At 36.2% G+C, this 20,829-nt stretch overlaps 2 protein-coding genes across 2 annotated transcripts; one reads left to right on the top strand and one right to left on the bottom strand.

Annotated features, from left to right (window-relative positions):
- The first annotated feature begins 1,376 nt into the window (after positions 1 to 1,376).
- Positions 1,377 to 3,251, top strand: LOC110940603 (glycylpeptide N-tetradecanoyltransferase 1). Its single transcript, XM_022182154.2, has 2 exons — positions 1,377 to 1,578; positions 1,730 to 3,251. The coding sequence occupies exon 2, from the start codon at positions 1,737 to 1,739 to the stop codon at positions 2,994 to 2,996; it is 1,260 nt and encodes a 419-aa protein (XP_022037846.1). The 5' UTR covers positions 1,377 to 1,578; positions 1,730 to 1,736; the 3' UTR covers positions 2,997 to 3,251.
- An 11,683-nt stretch (positions 3,252 to 14,934) lies between these two features.
- LOC110940604 (probable phospholipid-transporting ATPase 4) lies at positions 14,935 to 20,358 on the bottom strand. Its single transcript, XM_022182155.2, has 11 exons — positions 20,071 to 20,358; positions 17,990 to 19,813; positions 17,788 to 17,898; positions 17,411 to 17,687; positions 17,241 to 17,329; positions 17,102 to 17,177; positions 16,821 to 17,030; positions 16,623 to 16,748; positions 16,225 to 16,323; positions 15,888 to 16,079; positions 14,935 to 15,800 (listed from the first exon to the last, which is right to left on the bottom strand). Exons 2-11 carry the CDS (start codon positions 19,753 to 19,755, stop codon positions 15,129 to 15,131), a joined length of 3,618 nt encoding a protein of 1,205 aa, XP_022037847.1. The 5' UTR covers positions 19,756 to 19,813; positions 20,071 to 20,358; the 3' UTR covers positions 14,935 to 15,128.
- Positions 20,359 to 20,829: the final 471 nt, after the last annotated feature.

Below are 20,829 nucleotides of genomic sequence, written 5' to 3'. Positions count from 1 at the left end.
TGCCGGTGCGTTCTTGTAGTCGCGTTTTTCATTCACGTTTGCGTTTTGTGACATTCGAAAGCAAGATAAATATAAAATATTCGTAGAAAATTCCTGTTTGTCGGCGTTGTTAGTAATTTGTTCGTTTTTCAGTTCGTTATCGTTTAACGTTCAGCCGATTTCCCGAAAATCACCATACGCGCACTGTAAGCCGGTTAGACATTCCTAGGCATACTAAAGGCCTAATTAAGTTAATTTACGTCTAATTACACTACTTTTAATTGTCCCAATGTTTGTTTTTCGCGTAATTAAGAGTCGTAAATTGCCGGTTGTCACAAGATGTGCAAGGCTTTTAATAAGGAAACTAACAAACGTACTATACAATATATCACCAGAAAATTGATAACGTAATATATAACGAGTATCGCGTTGTAAAATGTTGTCGCCTTCGCATCGTGCGGATTTCCTAATAATAATAATAATAATAATAATAATAATAATAATAATAATAATAATAATAATAATAATAATAATAATAATAATAATAATAATAAATCCTATCAAATTTATTGACGTTGTGTTTTATTTTCTAACAACGATGAAATTTTTGTTGATAGAATTCTAGCAACCAATTAGCAAATGAGTACATACTACCCAATGAAGAAGTACATGGCTTTATAGTCCAATGAAAATTTGTCGTTAAAATTTGTCGTGTTCCGTCAGTGATTCAAATTTGTCGTTAAAAAAAACAACCCAGTTAAGAAACATACGACTTAATCGATAACTAGAAAAGTTCACAAAACTGAAATTACACTATTTATATCAATTGAGAGTGATTAAATTTGATCTATTTTTACCCAAAGTTTTAATACGATATCTTCATATATCCTCGCGATAGATGCTTGTTGGCTATAATATAACTTATTATTCCGCGCCCTTCAAAGACTCTAGCGTGTGATTAAGAAGACCGCATGAACTATCTTTTTATTTAACTTTAAAATTAGGCAAAAATTCACAATGTCAAATATCTCTTTAATCTTAGTTACGCCGGGTGAATATAACACGAGTAGGTGATACGGTGTTTCTAGTTAAACCTCACAAAAAGTGTAGCGATTACCTCTAGTTGATAAGGACATTAATGTGGGTGTCTTGTAAGGTGTAAATGTGTTATATTCGCAATAGAGGTTTTTTTTTTCTTTTGTTTTGGTAGCGTAAGCTATAGCGAGTGTTAATACGATAACGACATGGTGATGAACCAAACTGATACCGAGTGAACAATATGAACCAAACTAATACCGGGTGAACAATACAAATACCAATATTTATTTTATGATAATGTAAAACATTTTTCGATATCTGTTAGACATCTCTTTCGATTATTATATTGAGGATTGATACGGAATCGATATGGATTGAAAATTCGACAGCATATTTCGTTTTAAAAAATTATTGTACTTACCGTGTTGTTGGGTGTAACCTAAAAAGTCAAAAGTGAAGATGAAACGAATAAAATGTATTTCTGTTATAATTTATATGAAAGCGGAATCATATCATCGTCAATCGTGAGTTCAAATTACATCCTAGATCTGGAGATCGCAGGTAAATCTTGCCACTTTCGATTTATAGATAGATCTTCACTAGTGAGTTAATAAATGCTAGTAGTAGTTTATGTGTTTGTTGAGTCATAGCGATAAATCTGCAAACTTTTTGCTTGGTTTTTAGTGACCTAATTTTGGGTTAACAATTTCAGAATTGAGATGGCTGAGGACAACAATGTGAGTTCCACTTCTGAAAACCCTAATTCTGATGAGAGTGAAACATCCATTGATGCAATTGCACAAAAGGTTCAAGTTTCCAAAAGGCACAAGTTTTGGGAAACACAACCTGTTGGGCAGTTTAAGGATTTAGGAAACCCTAGCTTACCTGAAGGCCCGATCGAGCCACCGACACCGCTATCCGAAGTTAAGCAAGAACCGTATAACCTTCCTGTCCCGTACGAATGGATTACTTGCGACATGGATACAGAAGAGATGTGCTCGGAGGTTTACAATCTCCTTGCCAACAATTATGTTGAAGATGATGAAAATATGTTTCGGTTTAACTACTCGAAAGATTTTCTTCAATGGGCGCTTCGCCCCCCGGGCTATCACACAAGTTGGCATATTGGGGTTCGAGTCAAAGCTTCGAAAAAGCTTGTAGCTTTTATTACGGGGGTGCCTGCAAGAATCAGGGCTAAAGACGCTGTTGTTAACATGGCGGAGATCAATTTTCTTTGTGTTCATAAGAAGTTAAGATCTAAAAGGCTTGCTCCGGTCATGATCAAAGAAGTTACTAGAAGAGTCCATTTGGAAAATATCTGGCAGGCCGCATATACTGCTGGGGTGGTTTTACCTACACCTATTTCGACTTGTCAATACTGGCATAGATCTTTGAACCCGAAGAAGCTCATAGATGTAGGGTTTTCTAGGCTTGGTGCAAGAATGACTATGAGCCGAACCATTAAGCTCTACAAATTACCAGATTCATCCATCACACCTGGGTTTAGGAAAATGGAGCTCCGTGACGTTCCTGCGGTTACCCGTTTGCTTAGAGGGTACTTGAAGCAATTCATAGTCGCACCTGATTTGGATGAACATGATGTACAACATTGGTTGCTACCTAAAGAAGATGTGATCGACAGTTTTTTAGTTGAAAGCTCTGGTGTCACTGATTTCTGCAGTTTTTACACGCTTCCATCAACGGTTATTGGTAATCAAAATTACTCGACTTTGAAAGCTGCGTATTCTTACTACAACGTGTCTACAAAAACTCCATTGCTTCAGTTGATGAATGATGCTCTTATTGTGGCTAAGAAAAAGGGTTATGACGTTTTTAATGCTTTAGACGTTATGGAAAATGAAAGCTTTTTGAAGGAGCTGAAATTTGGGCCAGGTGATGGACAACTTCAGTATTACCTGTACAATTACCGGTTAAATCAAGCGTTGAGACCATCAGAACTTGGGCTTGTTCTCTTGTAACAAGACGAGCTGAAATTCTGGCCCCAAGTGGCAATGATCACTCTTTGTTGTCTGCTAAACTTATTTTTCATAAACTTGTAAGGGTTTTAGTTTTCTTGATTCTGGTTTGCGGATTAACTTTACGATCATACCATGTGTGTTAGAAAGAGGAATTTGATGTATCCTTCTGTTTGATTGTTGCCATCTTTTTAAATATTGGTATAAAAGGAGGCGGCAAAATGCTCTGTCTCACTTGCATGCCTCATGGATCATATACTGGGGTTGTTTGACATGGATGGCAATTGGCTGGCTAGCTATGGAACGAGTTTTGGTAATCTCACTTCCATGTCCACTTAGACTATAGGGTGTGGTCATGACCCTTCATATTAGCGTCATGTAACCCACTTCTAATCCATCATACATAACCACTACTCTAAGGGTGTGGTTATGACCCAAACCACTATTCTTTTATTTCAATTTATTTTTGTGAAAAGGAAAAGAAAATATTCAAAAAGGAAAGGAGGCATATGGTTGCCTTTGTTTAATCTATGACAACCATGGTGGGTGAGGCAAGGGGTGGTGTAATAATCCATTAGTTGTCTTACATGGCGATTGATGACCCACACCCTTCAGCCTTATAAAACCATTCGTTGGGTTTCCTAGAGGAATCATGTATATATTTGTTTTTAGTCTTATGTGCTTAAAATTTACTAAAATTCAATCTTGGCGTGACGTAAAAACTAATAATTAACAAAACTTATATTAAACTAACAATTTACAATATGCGAAATCAGGAAGGGCAAAACATATCATTGGGAAAATTCTTGTTGGCGCGGCTACTTATTTTGTCTGACAGGAGCGTAACCAACGTTTATTCTCTACCAAGAAAAGGAGTGCAACTCAACTTGTTGAAGTGATTTTAAATACGGTGCGATTGAAGCTTCATACAATGAAGTTCAAAAGAACGAGTCATGCAAATACTGTTCTTCAGGAATGGAGGCTTTCTCGCGGATTGCTTATGGATGAAGATGATGGCAGCTAACGTAGCTGTTTTGTTTAGTCTTTGTGTCCGTGTTATGTTGGTTGTCTAGCGACTTGTATTTGTTGTTTGCGTGTTTGTTTGCGCTTGTTTACTTGAGTATGGTTTGTCATACTCGAGAACTGAGGTGTGCTTCTGCTCCTCACTTGTTTTGATTGTTGGTTGATTGATATAAAATTTAACTGGGTAAACCCTTTACCCAAAAATAGAGTAAATTACAAGTTTTGTCCTTTAAGTTTGTACCAAATTGCAGGCGGTGTCCTTTACCTTTAAAATTGACTGGTTTTGTACTTAATGTTGCAAAATCTTACACGTTCTGTCCTTTAGACCAAACCCAGTTAAATTTTTGAGTAAACTGCCATTTTGGTCCCTGTGGTTTGGCCAGTTTTGCCACTTTAGTCCAAATCTCAAACTTATTACATCTGGGTCCCTGTGGTTTGCATTTTGTTGCCATTTTAGTCCAAAATCCAAAAAACCTATTTTTTTTGACTGTTGCAACCTCCTATTTTGTCTTGTAGTGCAGGGGCATTTTGGTCCATGTTAATTTATTATAACATTTCAGTAATTAATAACATCTATCTTCAAGAACATCATCAAACTTCATCATCAAAACCCAGAAAATCAAGAACATCATCAAACTTCATCATCAAAATCTAGAAAATCAAGAACATCATCTTCAAGAAAATCAAGAACCCAGAACAAAACCAGAAACCATCACAAAAATCAAAATACATACAACAAATCAAAACAAAAACCGATTTGTAAAAAGAAACGAGGCTCAGATCTGTATCTTCAAGAACATAATCAAACATCATCATCAAAACCCAGAAAATCCAGAAAATCCAGAAAATCAAGAACATAATCAAACATCATCAGAAAATCCAGAAAATCAAGAACATCATCTCAAATGTTGACCCGATTTTGACTCGGATTAGGTGAAATCATCACAGCCTCATGGTGAACAAGCATAACAGAACAAGTAACAACACACACCACGAAAGAACAGTTGTCTCTCTGTCTCTCTGTCTCTCTCAATACATATACATATATAACGGAGGGTTGTTGAAGATAATCAAAATCACTGGCGGAAAGAGGCGACCACCCTCAAAAACCCTTGCTCCTCTCTGCCTCATAGAGTAAACTGCCATTTCGATCCAGATCTGCAATGCCACCACCGTCACTCCACCCGCCACCGCCCCACCACCTGCCCTCTCGCTAAAACCATCCAAAAAAGACGCACAGCCGCCGGAGCTTCTGCTTCATTCTTTCACCGCCACCACCATAACCACCGCCACCACCAATCTCTCTGATCTCTAACCCCCACAAACAATCAGATCAAAATATTTCTGATTTCGATTCAGATCTGAAACTCAAAGCTTTTCTCTCCAATACACACGAATGAGAGAGAAACATGAGAGAGAGGGAGAGGAACGCAGAGATGACGATGACGATGGTGGATCTGAGTTTCGGTAGGGACGACGCCGGAGTGGTGCTCAGGTGGGACGATGATGATGATTTATTTGGGGATTATGTTGATCGATCTAGGTCTCAACTTAACTGATCGATTTAGAGAGAGAAGAGAGAGAGTCTGTTAGGGTTTTATGATGATGATGATGATTTATTTGGGGATGAAGTTAATTAAGAAAATGTAAAATGAAAAGCAAAATGACCAAAATGCCCCTGCACTACAGGACAAAATAGGAGGTTGCAACAGTCAAAAAAATAGGGTTTTTGGATTTTGGACTAAAATGGCAACAAAATGCAAACCACAGGGGCCCAGATGTAATAAGTTTGAGATTTGGACTAAAGTGGCAAAAATGGCCAAACCACAGGGACCAAAATGGCAGTTTACTCTAAATTTTTTTTAAATTTAATCATGTGCCTTACACATGATGGCAATTTTGTCATTTCACCTTTTATGGACTAATTATGTAATAACTTAAATATCAGTATGCCTCCATCTACCACCACACCACACCGCTCCACCACCACCCACCACCGGTAAGCAGCACCGCACCACACCACTGCACCCGGATGTTCAAGTGTTTAACCACTCAAACCACCTCTAAATGGTTAACAGTAACTCCTTTAGTCTGACAAACTATCAAGTTCACCAAATGTCAAAAATTGTATAATTGCCCATGTTTTCATCATGGCTAAGCACAAATGAAGTAAAAACACAAAAATCATACTTGACCACAAATTAATAAAAAAATTAGCAAAATGGTTAGAAGTGTGCTCTCATATGAAAGTGTGGGAGAACCTGTGTACCGGTGGAAAGTACAAAAAGTTACCTATTTACATAATGGGGTGGGTCTAAAGAACGGCAGTGGGAAGTGGCAGGTGGGGCGGTTGTGGGCTGTGGTAGGTAGGGCAGATCCGAAGAACGATGTCGGATCTTTATAGCTGGTGTCGGATCAGATTCGACTAATCTGCTACGCCGGTGGAGAAACCCGCATCGTCGCCGTTGACCGACGCCACCATCTCCGCCCTCACCCACCACCTCTCCCGCACCCTCTACGGCAATCGCCCCTTTTCTCTCAAGTACCAGCTCCCCTTCGGTGCCAGAATCGATGGTTTTGGAGACGTGTTCGTCGTTTGGGTCGATTAATTCGTCTATTTTGGTTTCGAATTTGGTTCCAGTTGGGGTTGGTAATGAGGATGGTAGTTTGATGTAGAAGAAGGTTAAAGTTGATGTAGAGAGAGAGAGAGAGAGAGAGAGAGAGAGAGAGAGAATAGAGAGGTAGAAAGAGGAGAGAGAAGAGAGAGAGGTTTTTTTGTTTAAAATGGGTGAAAACAAGTGGGCATGAGAAAAGACTTTTCTACCCTCGTGTGCGGTGCACGTGACATCATTTAACTGATATTTCTAACTGAGTTTGGCCTAAAGGACAGAACGTATAAGATTTTGAATCATTAAGTACAAAACCAGTCAATTTTAAAGGTAAAGGACACCGCCTGCAATTTGGTACAAAGATAAAGGACAAAACTTGTAATTTACTCCCCGAAAATATATAGAAACGAGATCAGGAGAAAACGGTTAGAAGTGTGAATACGGTGAGAACGATTTTCAGCTACAAGATCTTTGTGATTTGTGGCTGAGATTGATGCGATGACGTTTTTGGTAAATATTGGGAACCTTACAACTACGAGGGGTAAATTGGGAAGATTCAAAAAATGATGCTTATGCTAATCACATGCCATTTCACCATCGTATTTAAAACGTCCATAACTTTTTTATACATGATTATTTAAAAGAAAATAAACCATAAAATCCAGCGTTTTTTATCTTTCCAACGAGTATAATATTGATATACTTTTCGGAAAAAAATGAACTGGGTTTTTTATGGCGTTTTTTCTAAACTTGGTGTTTTATGGTGTTTTTAACTAGGTATTTTCATAGCGATTTTCTGGACTAGGTGTTTTTATAGCGTTTTAACTAGGTATTTTCATGGCGTTTTTCTGAACTATGTGTTTTTATGGCGTTTTCAACTGAGTTTTTCATGATGTTTTTTTTCTGAACTGGGTGTTTTATGGCGTTTTTAACTAGGTATTTTCATGACGTTTTTTTGAACTTGTTGTTTTTATGGCGTTTTCAACTGAGTTTTTTATGGTCTTTTTCTGAAGTGTGAGTTTTATGGCGTTCTCAACTGGGTATTTTCATAGCGTTTTCTGAATTGGGTGTTTTTACGGCGTTTTATTTGAACACCCAGTTCATGTTAACTTTTTTTTTATTTCAAAAGTAGAGCAATAGTGTGACAACCCGTTATTCCGAGGTAAAAATCATCATTCTTTTCAATTTCTTTAGTTACGTTTCGTATACATTCTAATTACCGGTTCATACCGTTTATGAGCGAATGTGTACTATACATATTTATACATGTATATCATGCCTAAATTTATTTGATTATATTTGAGGTGATTATATTTGTTTATATATATATGGGGACCGCTAAAATGAAAACCACCTCCAGTTGTAAGAACCATGAGAACTACACCGTACGGGGGGAGTTAGACCAAAAATTTTTTTCATAAACGTAGATGCGTGTATTATAAACACATTTGTAAAAAAATTCAAAAAAAAAAGATGTCGTGTGTGTAGTTTTGAGCACCACAAGTTTGTGTTTAAAAAATTCAAAACAAACTTGTGGTGCTCAAAACTACATTCACGGCATTTTTTTTAATTTTTTTTACAAATGTGTTTATAATACACGCATCTACGTTTATGAAAAAAAATTTTGGTCCAACTCGCTCCAGATCAAAAAGTTCTCATGGTTCTTACAACTGGAGGTGGTTTTCATTTTACCGGTCCCCATATATATATATATATATATATATATATATATATATATATATATATATATATATATATATATATATATATATATATATATATATATATATATATATATATATATATAGGGTGGGGTTATAGAGTGAACACTAGTGTATTTGCGAACTGAGTGAACAAATCCTGGCCATTGATCTACACACGTGTATGGCCAGGATTAGTTCACTCTTGAACCTAATCCGATATATATATATATATATATATATATATATATATATATATATATATATATATATATATATATATATATAGTGTGAGGTTCATTGAGAAACACTAAAAAAGTGGGGAACCGAGAAACACTCTTAAAGATTTAACTTAACATGTTAAAAATCATTTTTTAAAATTTTTTTCGACACTTTTTCTTATAAATACTTGTAGAAGCAATTTTAATAAAAAAATAAAAAACTAAAAATACAAAAAAAAAAAAACAGTTAAAAAAGGGCTTAATTTTTTTTTTTACAAAAATGATTTTTTTTGTTGGAATAGTATGTAATGGTACCATAGGATTGACAATCCCGTTCTAGCTTCCTAGGTTTGTTTGGAAGTGACCTTAGGGAATAAGAGAATCCGATGAACATTTAATAAACCTTTGTCCTTATTAGGGTTTATCCGACAATTGACAAGGCTTGAATGTATTCGCCAACAATCCATATAAATGTTTACACAATAAAAGAAATTGGTTTATAAAACAAAACCTTTGATTAAACAAGACCTTTGTTCATTCAAAAACATTGTTTTATACAAGACATTTTAGTTATACAAGACATTCTTTCCTGTGGTTTAAGCAAAGACCTTTTGTTTACCATACAAGACATTTGGTTTATACATGACATCTGGTTTACAAAAGACATTTGGTTTATACATGACATTTGGTTTACATAAGACATTTGGTTTATACATGACATTTGGTTTACACAAGACATTTGGTTTATACATGACATTTGGTTTACATAAGACATTTGGTTTACACATGACATTTGGTTTACGCAAGATATTGTTTTTACACATGACATTAGTTTATACAAGACATTACTTGCGTGTGTAATATGATAAAAGCATAGTGGATACGCCCCTGGTACTTCCTATATATAAGTGCTTTTATTATATTACATATCGTAGCGTTATCTAAACCACTTCAAACAAAGACAAGACATGACATATTTTATACATGACATTTTCGTTGGTTATTTACTTAACCATGCATCATTTCTTTTAAATCATTTGAATATATAAAAAAGTTTTCTTTTTATAAGGGTTCATGGCTACTTTTGTTATAGTTAAACATTTCTTTTAAATATATTCAAGCCATGAATCTTCATCATAAAACATGTGTTACTCACAGACATTTTTATGCAGACGTTTTATTTTCACATATGTTTCAGGAGCGAATATTTGACTATGAGCATGCTTCACATAGAGCAGACTTGGGCCTTTGATGTGTGTAAAATGCAACATATAAATTACATCAAATGAGGCATAAAACTAACCCTTTTTAAGTACTAATGTTGGAAAAAGAGTGTTTTTGTCTTCCTTTTGTATTTTCAGGATTAAATGAGCTCAAATTCACAAAAGGAGCAAAAAGACAGCTAAATCTAACATAAATACAAGAAAAGGAACATAAGTGGATTGCCCGACCCCTCAACAGCATCCTCCCAAGCAAAATAGAGAAGGCAGAAGACTGAACACGCCCCGTGCTCAGCCAGCACGGGGCCGTGCCCAAGAAGCAGCAGAAAGACAAACCTATAGAAGCTTCTATTGCCCACCACGGGGCCGTGCCCAGTGAACACGGGGGCATGGCGAAAGTACAACAGGCGCATTAATTGTAATTGCGAATTACAATTAATGAAGAGAGAGAGTGTTAGACAGGCACGGGGCCGTGTCCAGCCTTCTGTTCAGCCTATAAATAGGAGTGCTTGGTTTCATTGCAACTCATCCCTTGGCACACCACCTCTCTCACACTTCATCCACCACCCACCACCATCACAACACCATCATCCACCACCATCATCCATTGTCCATCATAGAGTGTGTGAGTCATCTCGGGATCCAAGATTGATCGTAAGAGTTCTTGACAATCAAGGCCATGTTTGCCTAAGTCTCTTACATCACTTGGTGAAGACAAGTGTTTAGTATAATACTTTTTATTTTCAATCTTTTGCACTTTTTATTTGGTTTTGTATTAATGACTTTAATAACTAGTTGCTTATGTTGAAGGTGATCTTTCCTTATCGTTTGTCCGTGGTGTCTTGGCATTATTTTACTGTCTATATAAAATAAAAGATTTTCACCATTCATATCTCCACGGTCCATATGGAGGTATGTTGGCTACCTGGTCGGGGGTTAAGGGAACGGTTTGGTAAAGGTCTTGCCCTTGTTCAGCGTTTAGAGGTCCTGCAAGGGACCTGGGTCAAATTTAGTAGGATCTCCTTCAATGCCCATAGGTATTGGATGGCGGGGATCCAAACTCTTTGACCCCCTCATAAGTTAACTACTATTAATACTATAACCGGGCTATTTAGGACTGTATCCCTGCTGACTCAGACTACTTAGTCGAGGGTAACGTCACCTCCAAAAGAGGGACCTACCATAATTTGCATTAATAACTTAATTCATTATCTTCCAATAATCCGACCCTTTAGGATTGTATCCTTGCTGACTCAAACTACTGGGTTGAGGGTAACGTCGCCTTCAAAAGAGGGGCCCACTACAATAACTAAGATAATCTCTTAAACAAGTGCAAAAGTGCGAAAATAATCAGAGGTTATACTAATCCACGAGTCGGATCCAAGTGATTCATCTTGTCTATCTGTTTTTATTTTTATTTTATTTTCAGCATTTAGTTAGTTTTTATTTTCTTAGTTTAAAAAATCTTTTCTAACATTTTGATTTGGTTAGACGTTGAGGATAAACCGGTACTAAAAGCTCTTGTGTCCTTGGACGACCTCGGTATCTTACCAACACTATACTACGTCCACGATGGGTGCACTTGCCCATATGTGTGTTTAGTGTTAGTAAATATCGTGTTTTATAAATTTAAAACTTGGCTAAAAGTGTAAAAAGGGCTTAAATATACATCTAAATTATATTACACCTAACGCACATCAGCGTTAGTGACTTTAAAATTTGCAAGACAATTATTGTACTTTGGTTGTTTTATTTCCAAGACAATGTAAACAATTAACTTAATAATACAAAAATTTATGTACCATGTGTTGTGAAACAATAATCCTGTGACATGACTCCCTGACATTCCCGCGACGGTTTGTTGTTTTACGCGGTCGGGGTGTGACACTAGTGTTGTCATGTGGTTTTTTGATGCGAATGTTAAATAAATAAATAAATAAATAAATAAATAATGTTTGGACACTTTTTAAAACTACTTTTGGGACCGTGTGTGCTAAGACCCATAAGGGTCAAACAACTATATTGTGGTTGTTGTGTATGTTTGAAACTTTAAACTTTATGTTTTAAATAGGCTAAAATGTCCAAAATAAGACCACTAAGACATTTATGGGTACCAACCTCTGTCACCGCCACGTTTGTATTTCCGCTGTGACGTTTTTGGGGTGTGACAGAACTTGGTATCAGAGCCAATGGTTGTTAGTGAACTAGGTGTTATCTTAGAAAACACTAGACTTCAACCAAAGAGTTTTGAGATTAAATCCCAAAATTCGCGAAGCCAATAATTTAAAAAGAATTTTAACCATGTATGAGAACTATAAAGAACTTATGTGCATACGTGTTAATTTGTTGTTTATGCCTTATGTGTTTGTTTATAAACAAACTTCCCGCCGAACAAGTTCGTGAACAGTTCATGAACGTTTGGTTCATTTATGGGCCTACGTATAATTTGTAAACATCATATCTTACTATTTGTTAATTATTCAATTAATAGCGTTAATTTGTTAACTTGTAAACATCAGTTTTGTTAATTATGGAGTTTTCATTAACACGTTTTAGGAAAACGGTAACAACAATTTTTCATATTGTTTATGATTCAACTAATGGCGTTTTCATTATGGCGTGTTCATTATGGTGTTTTCAATTTTATGTTTTATTAAGAAAGTAACATTAGTTATTCATATTGTTTATTAGGTCTTGTATATTATTCAATTAATGGTGTTTTCATCAATAATGTTTTAAGGAGACATTTTCTATGTTAAAGGAGACATTTTCTATTTTAATGGTGTTTTTCTTAATTCGTTCTCACTGTGTTTTCTCAGACGAGGGTGTTTCTTCGAATGAAAGGTTTTGCCCGAAAATTGGTTTTCCATTGATCATTACCAAATGGACATGATATTCCCAAACCTCGATGATTGTTATTCATTGTATGTTAGGTATGCGACGGCTTGTGGTTTTTCTGTCAGGAAAGGGACAGAAAAGATAAACGCAAAAGGAGAAACACATATTAAGTATTACATGTGTACGAGATTTGGGTATATAAGGACAAGAAGATTGATGCATTGGACCCGAATCAAAAGGAAAGGATTGTGCAATCCAACTTTTCAAGCCGTGTAATTTTTATTGTTTTTTTCACTTTTTGTGCATAACATGTGATTTGGAAGGTACATAACAAACCATAGAAGATCGCACACACACATAAACGCCAAAGAAAAAGAACACTTTTCAGTAAATAAAATAGGTGAGGATAAACTCAATAAGATTTTGCTCAATGAGATGGACAAAATTCTCACTTAAGAATTTTGTCCAACACACTGAGTGAAACTTTATTGAGAACAAAACTGAATCTCCAAGAAACGACGTTTGCCATGTGTGGTTTTTGAACTTTCTGGCGTTTTAAATTGAATGGTATTTAGTAAAATATGACGTTTGTTTTTTGTGTGATCAATGGAAGGTCCTGAGACGTTTATATAAGATGTTTTTGGCGCATAGTTTAGGCGGGAATTTATTATAATAAATGTTAGCAATAAAGTTTCCGTCGTTTCAGTTACTGTTTGTTCAACTTTATCTGTTAAAGTTGTAAGGCGTCCCATCATTAACTTTGACGTTTTGTATGAATGGTGTTTTAGATAACGATGGCAAAATACAACTAATTAACCTTTGTAAGGGAAAATAATGTTATGGCGTTTTGAAACATATATCAGACATGCACATTGTAAATAATATTCATGGCGTTTAGAAACAAGTAGATGCAATAGTCTAAACCAAATACATTGGTCAACATGAAAATTATAAAATGAAAGCAATTTATGGTGTTTAAGTTAATCTACATATTCATCCATCCTTTGTTCTATTCTCTTGCACCCTGTTTTATACAATTCAGTAATTTTTGGAGTTTTTTTTTAATAATATGTGATTAAAGGAAATTATTATAGTTTTGGTGTTTGGCGTTTGTGTCATTTTGGCGTTTTATAACTAATTAGAGAAATAAAGTATTTTATTAGCGGAAAAGTACATAACAAACCACAAAAAATGACACACAAAAAAAAAGAAAAAAAGTTAAAACTCCTCGTCAGAAGGGATTTTGTCTAAGAAGTATCAATCGCTCCCCTCGTCTTCTTCCAATTTCTCATCCAAATCTTCACTTTCATCGGTCTTTTATTCTTGAAGATTTTGAAACCTGCATATGAACATGTCATGCAACAACGTCAATTTTAGGGTTATGTTTGTGTACAAACATGTTGCATTGTTTAACTCCTGTAGGAACCCAATACTTTGTTGGTCATGATGTTTTCAACCGTGTAGTCTTCCTGCTCCCCGTTGTCAAATACAACAGTTACTATGTTAGGGTCTTCATCAAACCACCATGATTAGGTGACTGGGTCCACATTTGGATTTGCATTGTTCGATCCAAATTTTCTGGTTGATCTTCGTATAACCGTCTGTGTTTTCTCACGGAGGTTATCAAGAGGAACGCCAAGTGCTAGGATCCCCCTCTGTGTTTTCACAAACACTCTTCTTCTGTTGTCAAAGAGGATTACGAATTGAATCTCCATGAAACGATGTTTGTCATTTGACCTCTTTCAGAGTTCGTGTTTTTTTTTTTTTTTTTTTTTTTTTTTAAATTTGACGTTTTAGTAGGGATGACGTTTTGGTTAAAGATGACGTTTTTAGTATGATCAATGGAAGGGATGATAACGTCATTTATATAATGATGTGTTTGGCGTGTAGTTTAGGCGGAAATTTTTTATAATAAATGTTAGTAATAAAGTTTCAGTTACTGTTTGTTCACCTTTATCTGTTAAAGCTGCAACGCGTTTCATCATTAAGTTTGGCGTTTTGTATGAATGACGTTTTAGATAAAGATGGCGTTTCATCTAGAAGGGACTGATGTGTATGGCTTGTAGTTTAAGGCGGGAATTTTATTGGTGTTTTACTCATGAGTTTAGCGTTTTGTATTAGAGCAGTAAAAAGACCCTTTTAGCCTTAATGAAGCGCGTCCACGTAATAAAGTTGATGTTATTTACGAAAACGACACCGCGCCAATCTAATCCATAGATTGTTTTGATCCAACGGATGAGGGGCGTTCTCACCATTTTTACACTTATAGGCGTTTTCCCTAAATCCTGCCCATATATATATAGAGAGAGAGAGAAGGAGGGAGGGAGGGAGGTCATGCATATACCAAACTATCTATATCAGCTTTCCAATAGTCAAGCAAACCCTTTCTTACAATTCTACTACTTACAAACAACCTACCATTAACATACTTTCCGTTTGTCACTATATCCAATACGGGTTCAATTCAATACAGATGAGCAGCATATTAACCCCCAAAAAAAAAGTCAGTCAGGTATTATACAACTTAACTAGGGGTGGGTTCGGATACAGCCCGAGGAGATGATTTCTTTTGCAACTTAAACTTCAAATGATGTCTGATCTTTGCGTCGACTCTTGCTGAAAAACCAATCTTGGTATCTTGTCTTGCTTTCGATTTTTCTCTTCGCCACATATGTCGATCCTCAACGTCTTTTTTGTAATATTTAATTTCTTGAATCACATGGTGATCCATTGGATTAAATGATCTTTGGAAGGATATATGAGCCAAATAAGGCAGATTGCAAGCAACCGTGACTAGCAATGTGCTAAGCCAGTAAATGGGTGCAGGAGAAAGAGCTTCTAGAAAGATTTGGTAGACGTTTCCTGAGAGACTGGGTGAAAGCATACCGTATAATATGAGAAAAATGTACCATGTGATGATGCTGGAGCCGATTAGAAAATGTTGGATCCATGTGAAGTGGCTCATGGTGAGAGCGATCTGGCAGTTGACGGAGTAGATGACACATGTGAACATGACGGTCCCCACCACCGCCATGTCTGCGGTTTGACCATTTGAGCGGAATGCTTGGTCATAAAAGATTATGATGTTGAGGAAGAAGACGATTAGGGAGCAGTAGAGACCGTTCCCCATCCACCCAAAGATTCGGTACCAGTCAAAAAACAGGTTTCTTGGTCCTTGCTGGTATAATGCTGGAAACTGCACTCGTAATTGTTCATAAAATCAATAATAAGTTTTGTTTTACCCTTTTGACAAATTAGACAATTGAACATGATAATGACTAACCTGTAAGCAGATCTCGGAAGAAACATCTTGTTCGAAAACTCCAAGTGAAATTACGGGCAACGATGTAAGAACAACGTTGAATAATAACATATACCAATCATCATAAACTGATTGACCAGAAAAGCCCGTAAATGCCTCAAAGTAGAAAAGAGTTAGCCCGAAAGCAATGTTCTTGTAGAAGAAATAACAAATCTGTGTTGGGTAACATAAATTTGGTATTACATAATTTTCTCCATTTCTTAAAAGTTTGATAAATAACTGCAATTGTCATAAATAGAGACTGTATATATATAAACTTATGCCACCGAGATAGATAGACAGATTGGTTTGTACGTACCATTTGAGCAATTCTCTTATAGCACCAATGACCATGTACAACAAGTAGTCTTTCAAGAAACCGAAACTGCGCTATAGCAAAATCACTAGCCATCACAGCCTGTAAGGGACATTTAATGCACTAAATTTAGACGTTGAAACATTGAGTTCGAGTCAAAAGACAATTATATTTTATACAGAAACACCTTTTCCTAATATGATTATATAAAGATATATTATCACGTAAGTTTTTGAATGAAGTGATTTAGTTTTAACACCTTTTGTCCAGTTCTTTTTTAATTTTGTATTAATAGTTTGTGTTAATTATAGATATAGATATGATTAAAAAATGCTTTGTATTTTTCGCAGCCAACTTTTTAGTTTACCCAAATCAACCTGTTCAAAAGAGATTATACAAACCTGCATTCCTTCAACACCACTAATACCGACACCAATATCAGCTTCTTGAATCATTCCAACATCATTTGCACCATCTCCAATCGCTAATGTAGTTTTCCCAGTTCCTTCTTTCACTAATCTTGTAACCTAATTAAAATAACATTTACATGTTTAATTCATTTCTATGCATGCACCTATATCAACAAAATACATCATTACCAACGCCTTTTGCTTAGGAGAAACACGACAACATATGACGGATGCACACTCAATGGCTAAATCCAAAAACTGATGCTTCAAATCATCCTCCAATGCGTAAGTTAGTGCCTTCCCATCAATAATCAATGCAAATGCAGCATGTGGATCTTTTTCCAGATTGATCATTCGAGATGCGTTGGTAATTTGCATCAAAATATTCTCCTTTATACCCTGATGATTAGAGTTTAATGAATAAGATCAATCATTTTCTAAAATATGCATGACCCGATAAGAACAATTACCATATTAGAAGTGTGGTCCACATTTGTTGTTATACGTATCTGCTTCATCCCCTGCCGAAGTAAACTGCAAGCAAATCTGCACAAACGAAAAAAGGGTTCAGATTTCCTTTTACAAACCCAATTAAAACACAGATCATACCCTATGTTGATTGCGGTTTCCATCTTATCGCCAGTAAGAACCCATAGTTTTAAACCAGCTTGTGCCAGTTTATCAATACATTGGGGTACCTATAAAAAAAAAAAAAAAAAAGAAACCATTAATTGAAAAGGGAAAAAGGTAAAAATATAATAAACCTTGATAATCAATACCCCTTGCTGAAGTTTATCCTCCACGGCGGTTGCGCCAACAAGAATTAGGTCTTTTTCCATTATGTCAGATAAATGTTCAAGCATTGTGTCTCGTTCACCACCGATGGAAGTTTTAGCTTTTGAAAATTCACCGTTCCAAGAAGAATATTCAGAAATGTCAAGCTTTCTGTAAGCAAATGCTAGTGTACGTAACCCGGCTTCTGCATATTCATTTAAATGCTTTTTGGTGGCTTCCTCATATAACCTTCCGTTTTTGGATAAACGATCAAAGATGATGCTGTATTATTAAAAGATGATTTATGTAACCAACCATTCACGAAAAATTTGAACTTTTTGGACAAAGAGTGTTTCCAACCAGAGTTTAAGGGTGGCCTGACCTGTCTGCGCCTTTGCACAATAACAATATCTGTCCGGTTTCATCCTGAACAATAACTGACATCCTCTTTCGTTTGCTTGTGAAATCCAAAATATTCAGAAGTTTGAACTCCCTGTGTAAGAAAGAATATGATGACATGACAAAACAAAACAAAACAAAAGATCAATCAAAATCATATATATGTATGTATACACGGTACCTACCTCTCAATGGGCTCTTGAGATGGGATGTGTCTTTCACGAACAAAGATACTTGATTGAGTTCTTTTGCAATACTCAAACCCGAATTCTCTTGCTGCGACAAGAAAAGCTCCTTCATCTGGTGACTCCGCTTCATAGTTATACATTCCTGTTTCCTCATTTAGCTCCGGAATTGCAGTGTGACAAAGAGCAAGAATCCGGAAAAACAACAAGATAACATCTTTGTTGGGTTCTTGAACCCAATTTCCATTCATGAGCCGATTATCTTCAAAACTAAACCCCTTGATTCGGTTTTGACAACTTACACCTTTAGGTACAACTTCCAATTCGATTTCGGGCCCACTTCGTGCACCGATTCTTGAAGATTCGTCAAGGTCCATAGCCATCTGGCTGGCAGCAGCAAGTTCAACTTCACTAGAACGGGTCCCATACGGGATTCCAGCTATCGAACACTTTAAAAAATCCATTTGGTTACACGTTAATGTCCCTGTTTTGTCAGAAAGAATTGTGTCCACCATACCTAACTCCTCGTTCAAATTTGACGTTCGGGCTTGAGCAGGAGTGCATGTTTCTTCATCATACATGTGTATATCCTGGTTTATAAACAATGCTTGTAAAACCTTAACAAGCTCAATAGAAACATAGAGTGAAATCGGTATCAAATACCCGTAAAGAATCAGGGCAGTAATCAAATGACTAAAGCCCGACAATGAAGGTTTGTTCGGATCATACAAACCCTGATCATCGGCAGGGATGTACCACCAATTGGGCATTTGATATTTGGTCTTGACAGCAAACCCTATTGAGCTGATTAATGAAATCAACACAAGAAGAGTGAAAAGTACGTAAATGATTTTATCCATTTGTTTCTCGATTGTGCTCCTTTTTGAAGGCGGTTTAGTAGCGTTTTGCATAACCTTGCTATCATGACCAGAAAATATCACCACACCGTATACGTGACCAGTGTTACGAAGCTTGGAATCTCTCAGAAGAATCTGACTAGGATCAAGGGGATACGTCTGGCGATCATATTCAAAATTTCCCACAAATGTGTACAAATTAGGGTTCGGGTCCTCGCATTTGATGGTTGCTTTGAAATCTTTAAAAGATGCATCGTCATCCAAAGGTAAGGTTACCTCGAGTGATCTTTTAACTTTTAAATTTGTCTCACCGTCTAAATTCATAGTTTCCACATAACAAATTCCATCTTCATAACTAGAGGATAAGAAGAGTAAATCCGCAGGAAAAAACTCATCTTTCTCCACTTTTACCACATCTCCAACCTCGAGTTTCATCCACGGTTTTCGAACAAACACACCATCTCCGCTATGAACTAAAACTTTTCTCATATTTACCTTCATGTCCTGCATAAACCGGTGCCAATTTTCCACAGCTTCTTTCGCCATACTAAGCCCAACTACAAAGATTAGAGGTGCAATCATGCTGTAAGGCGAGAAAGGTGAAACGGGCGTGAGAGATAAAGCGGCAGCCAACAGGAAATACAAATTAGCAACACGCCTGAATTGCTCAAACAGGGCTTTCGGCAAGAATGTGATGACATTGTACTTTGTCGTGGATATGTAATTAGTACAATATTTGAGAGGCTTTTTCCTATGGAACCCGGGTTGATTACAACAAACATGTCTTGAAAACCCCGGACCTTGAAACTGACGAGGCTCGTCTATAGATTCCCTAGGCGGCGGGCGTATGCATCCAAACGTGTACAGACTGCTTCTTTTTAGCCTAGCTCGTATCCTTCCACCAGCCATACCTTATATTGATTACTAATTTCACCAACCCCTAACTCATTAGCATGCCACACAAATCCTGCACAGATACAATACCTTAAATTGATGTTAACAAACAATAAACATGTTGTTTTGACGGCAGAAGCATTTAATCAAACAGTTGAGGGGCATACACAACCAAACAGCTGATAACATAAATAATTAAAACCCCACAACTCTGAAAGAAACGCAGGAAAAGAATATGCTTTACCCACACATGAATCAACAGAAAGAAAGAAAGAAAACCCAAATACAGTAATGATTAATAAAGAAAGTAAACAAAAAGAAGATACCTACCCGATAAGAACAAGAGTTCATCAAGAATATCGAAAATGTCATTTGCAGCAAACGATAAGATCAAAGAATGCAGTTGTCAAGATCGCCAAAACGGAGATGAGAAAGAGGGTTCAGGCAACAATTACATTTACAAACCCTCTTTCTCCGTCATCTCTCTCTCTCTCTCTCTCTCTCTCACTCAATTAATAATTTCCAGTTTTTACAATATTATCATTAATTAATTAATTAATTGTTCAAACAATTTTACTTCACTAAACATTGATTGATCTGTTTATTTATTCATGTGTTGAAACTTTTTATGCATAAAAAGAAGTCTTATGAACGAATTTAAGTTGAAATGGTCCAACATACTCCGACCCTCGTCGGCAGTAGGTGGGTCCACTATGTTCTACGTGGCTCAAATATTGATGTCTGTGGGTCCACTTTATTATTTTCTGTCTTGCCTTTTCAATTTAGAAAACAAAGACTTAAATGATATTTTAGTTAGTTTAATTTAAAGGTTTTATTTTTTGTCTGTGGGTCTAACAAGGTTTCAACATTCCTATTTTAATCCACTGAGTGAACTTCATCCTTTATTTTTGTTAACGAGAAGGGTAATTCGGTCATTTTATATGGTCGAATTGTCCTTCTAGTTAATAGAATTACATATAAAATGACTGAATTGTCATTCTCGTAACAGAAATAATCAATGAAGTTAACCCAGTGGACTAAAATAGCAATGGTGAGACCTTTTTGAACCCACAAGTGAAAAATGAAACC

Source organism: Helianthus annuus, chromosome 5, assembly GCF_002127325.2.
Source record: "Helianthus annuus cultivar XRQ/B chromosome 5, HanXRQr2.0-SUNRISE, whole genome shotgun sequence".
Classification (NCBI taxonomy): domain Eukaryota; kingdom Viridiplantae; phylum Streptophyta; class Magnoliopsida; order Asterales; family Asteraceae; genus Helianthus; species Helianthus annuus.
The sequence above is the reverse complement of the archived record's forward strand: the minus strand, read 5'-3'. Positions and strand labels throughout refer to the sequence as shown.

Excerpts from the sequence above, each read along its gene's own strand:
- LOC110940603 (XM_022182154.2), top strand. The coding sequence starts at position 1,737 with ATGGCTGAGGACAACAATGTGAGTTCCACTTCTGAAAACCCTAATTCT.
- LOC110940604 (XM_022182155.2), bottom strand. The coding sequence starts at position 19,755 with ATGGCTGGTGGAAGGATACGAGCTAGGCTAAAAAGAAGCAGTCTGTAC. Across the intron at positions 17,899-17,989 it reads TCTCAAGAGCCCATTGAGAG|GGAGTTCAAACTTCTGAATA; the intron begins GTAGGTACCGTG and ends TTTCTTACACAG. Across the intron at positions 17,688-17,787 it reads TTGTGCAAAGGCGCAGACAG|CATCATCTTTGATCGTTTAT; the intron begins GTCAGGCCACCC and ends TTAATAATACAG.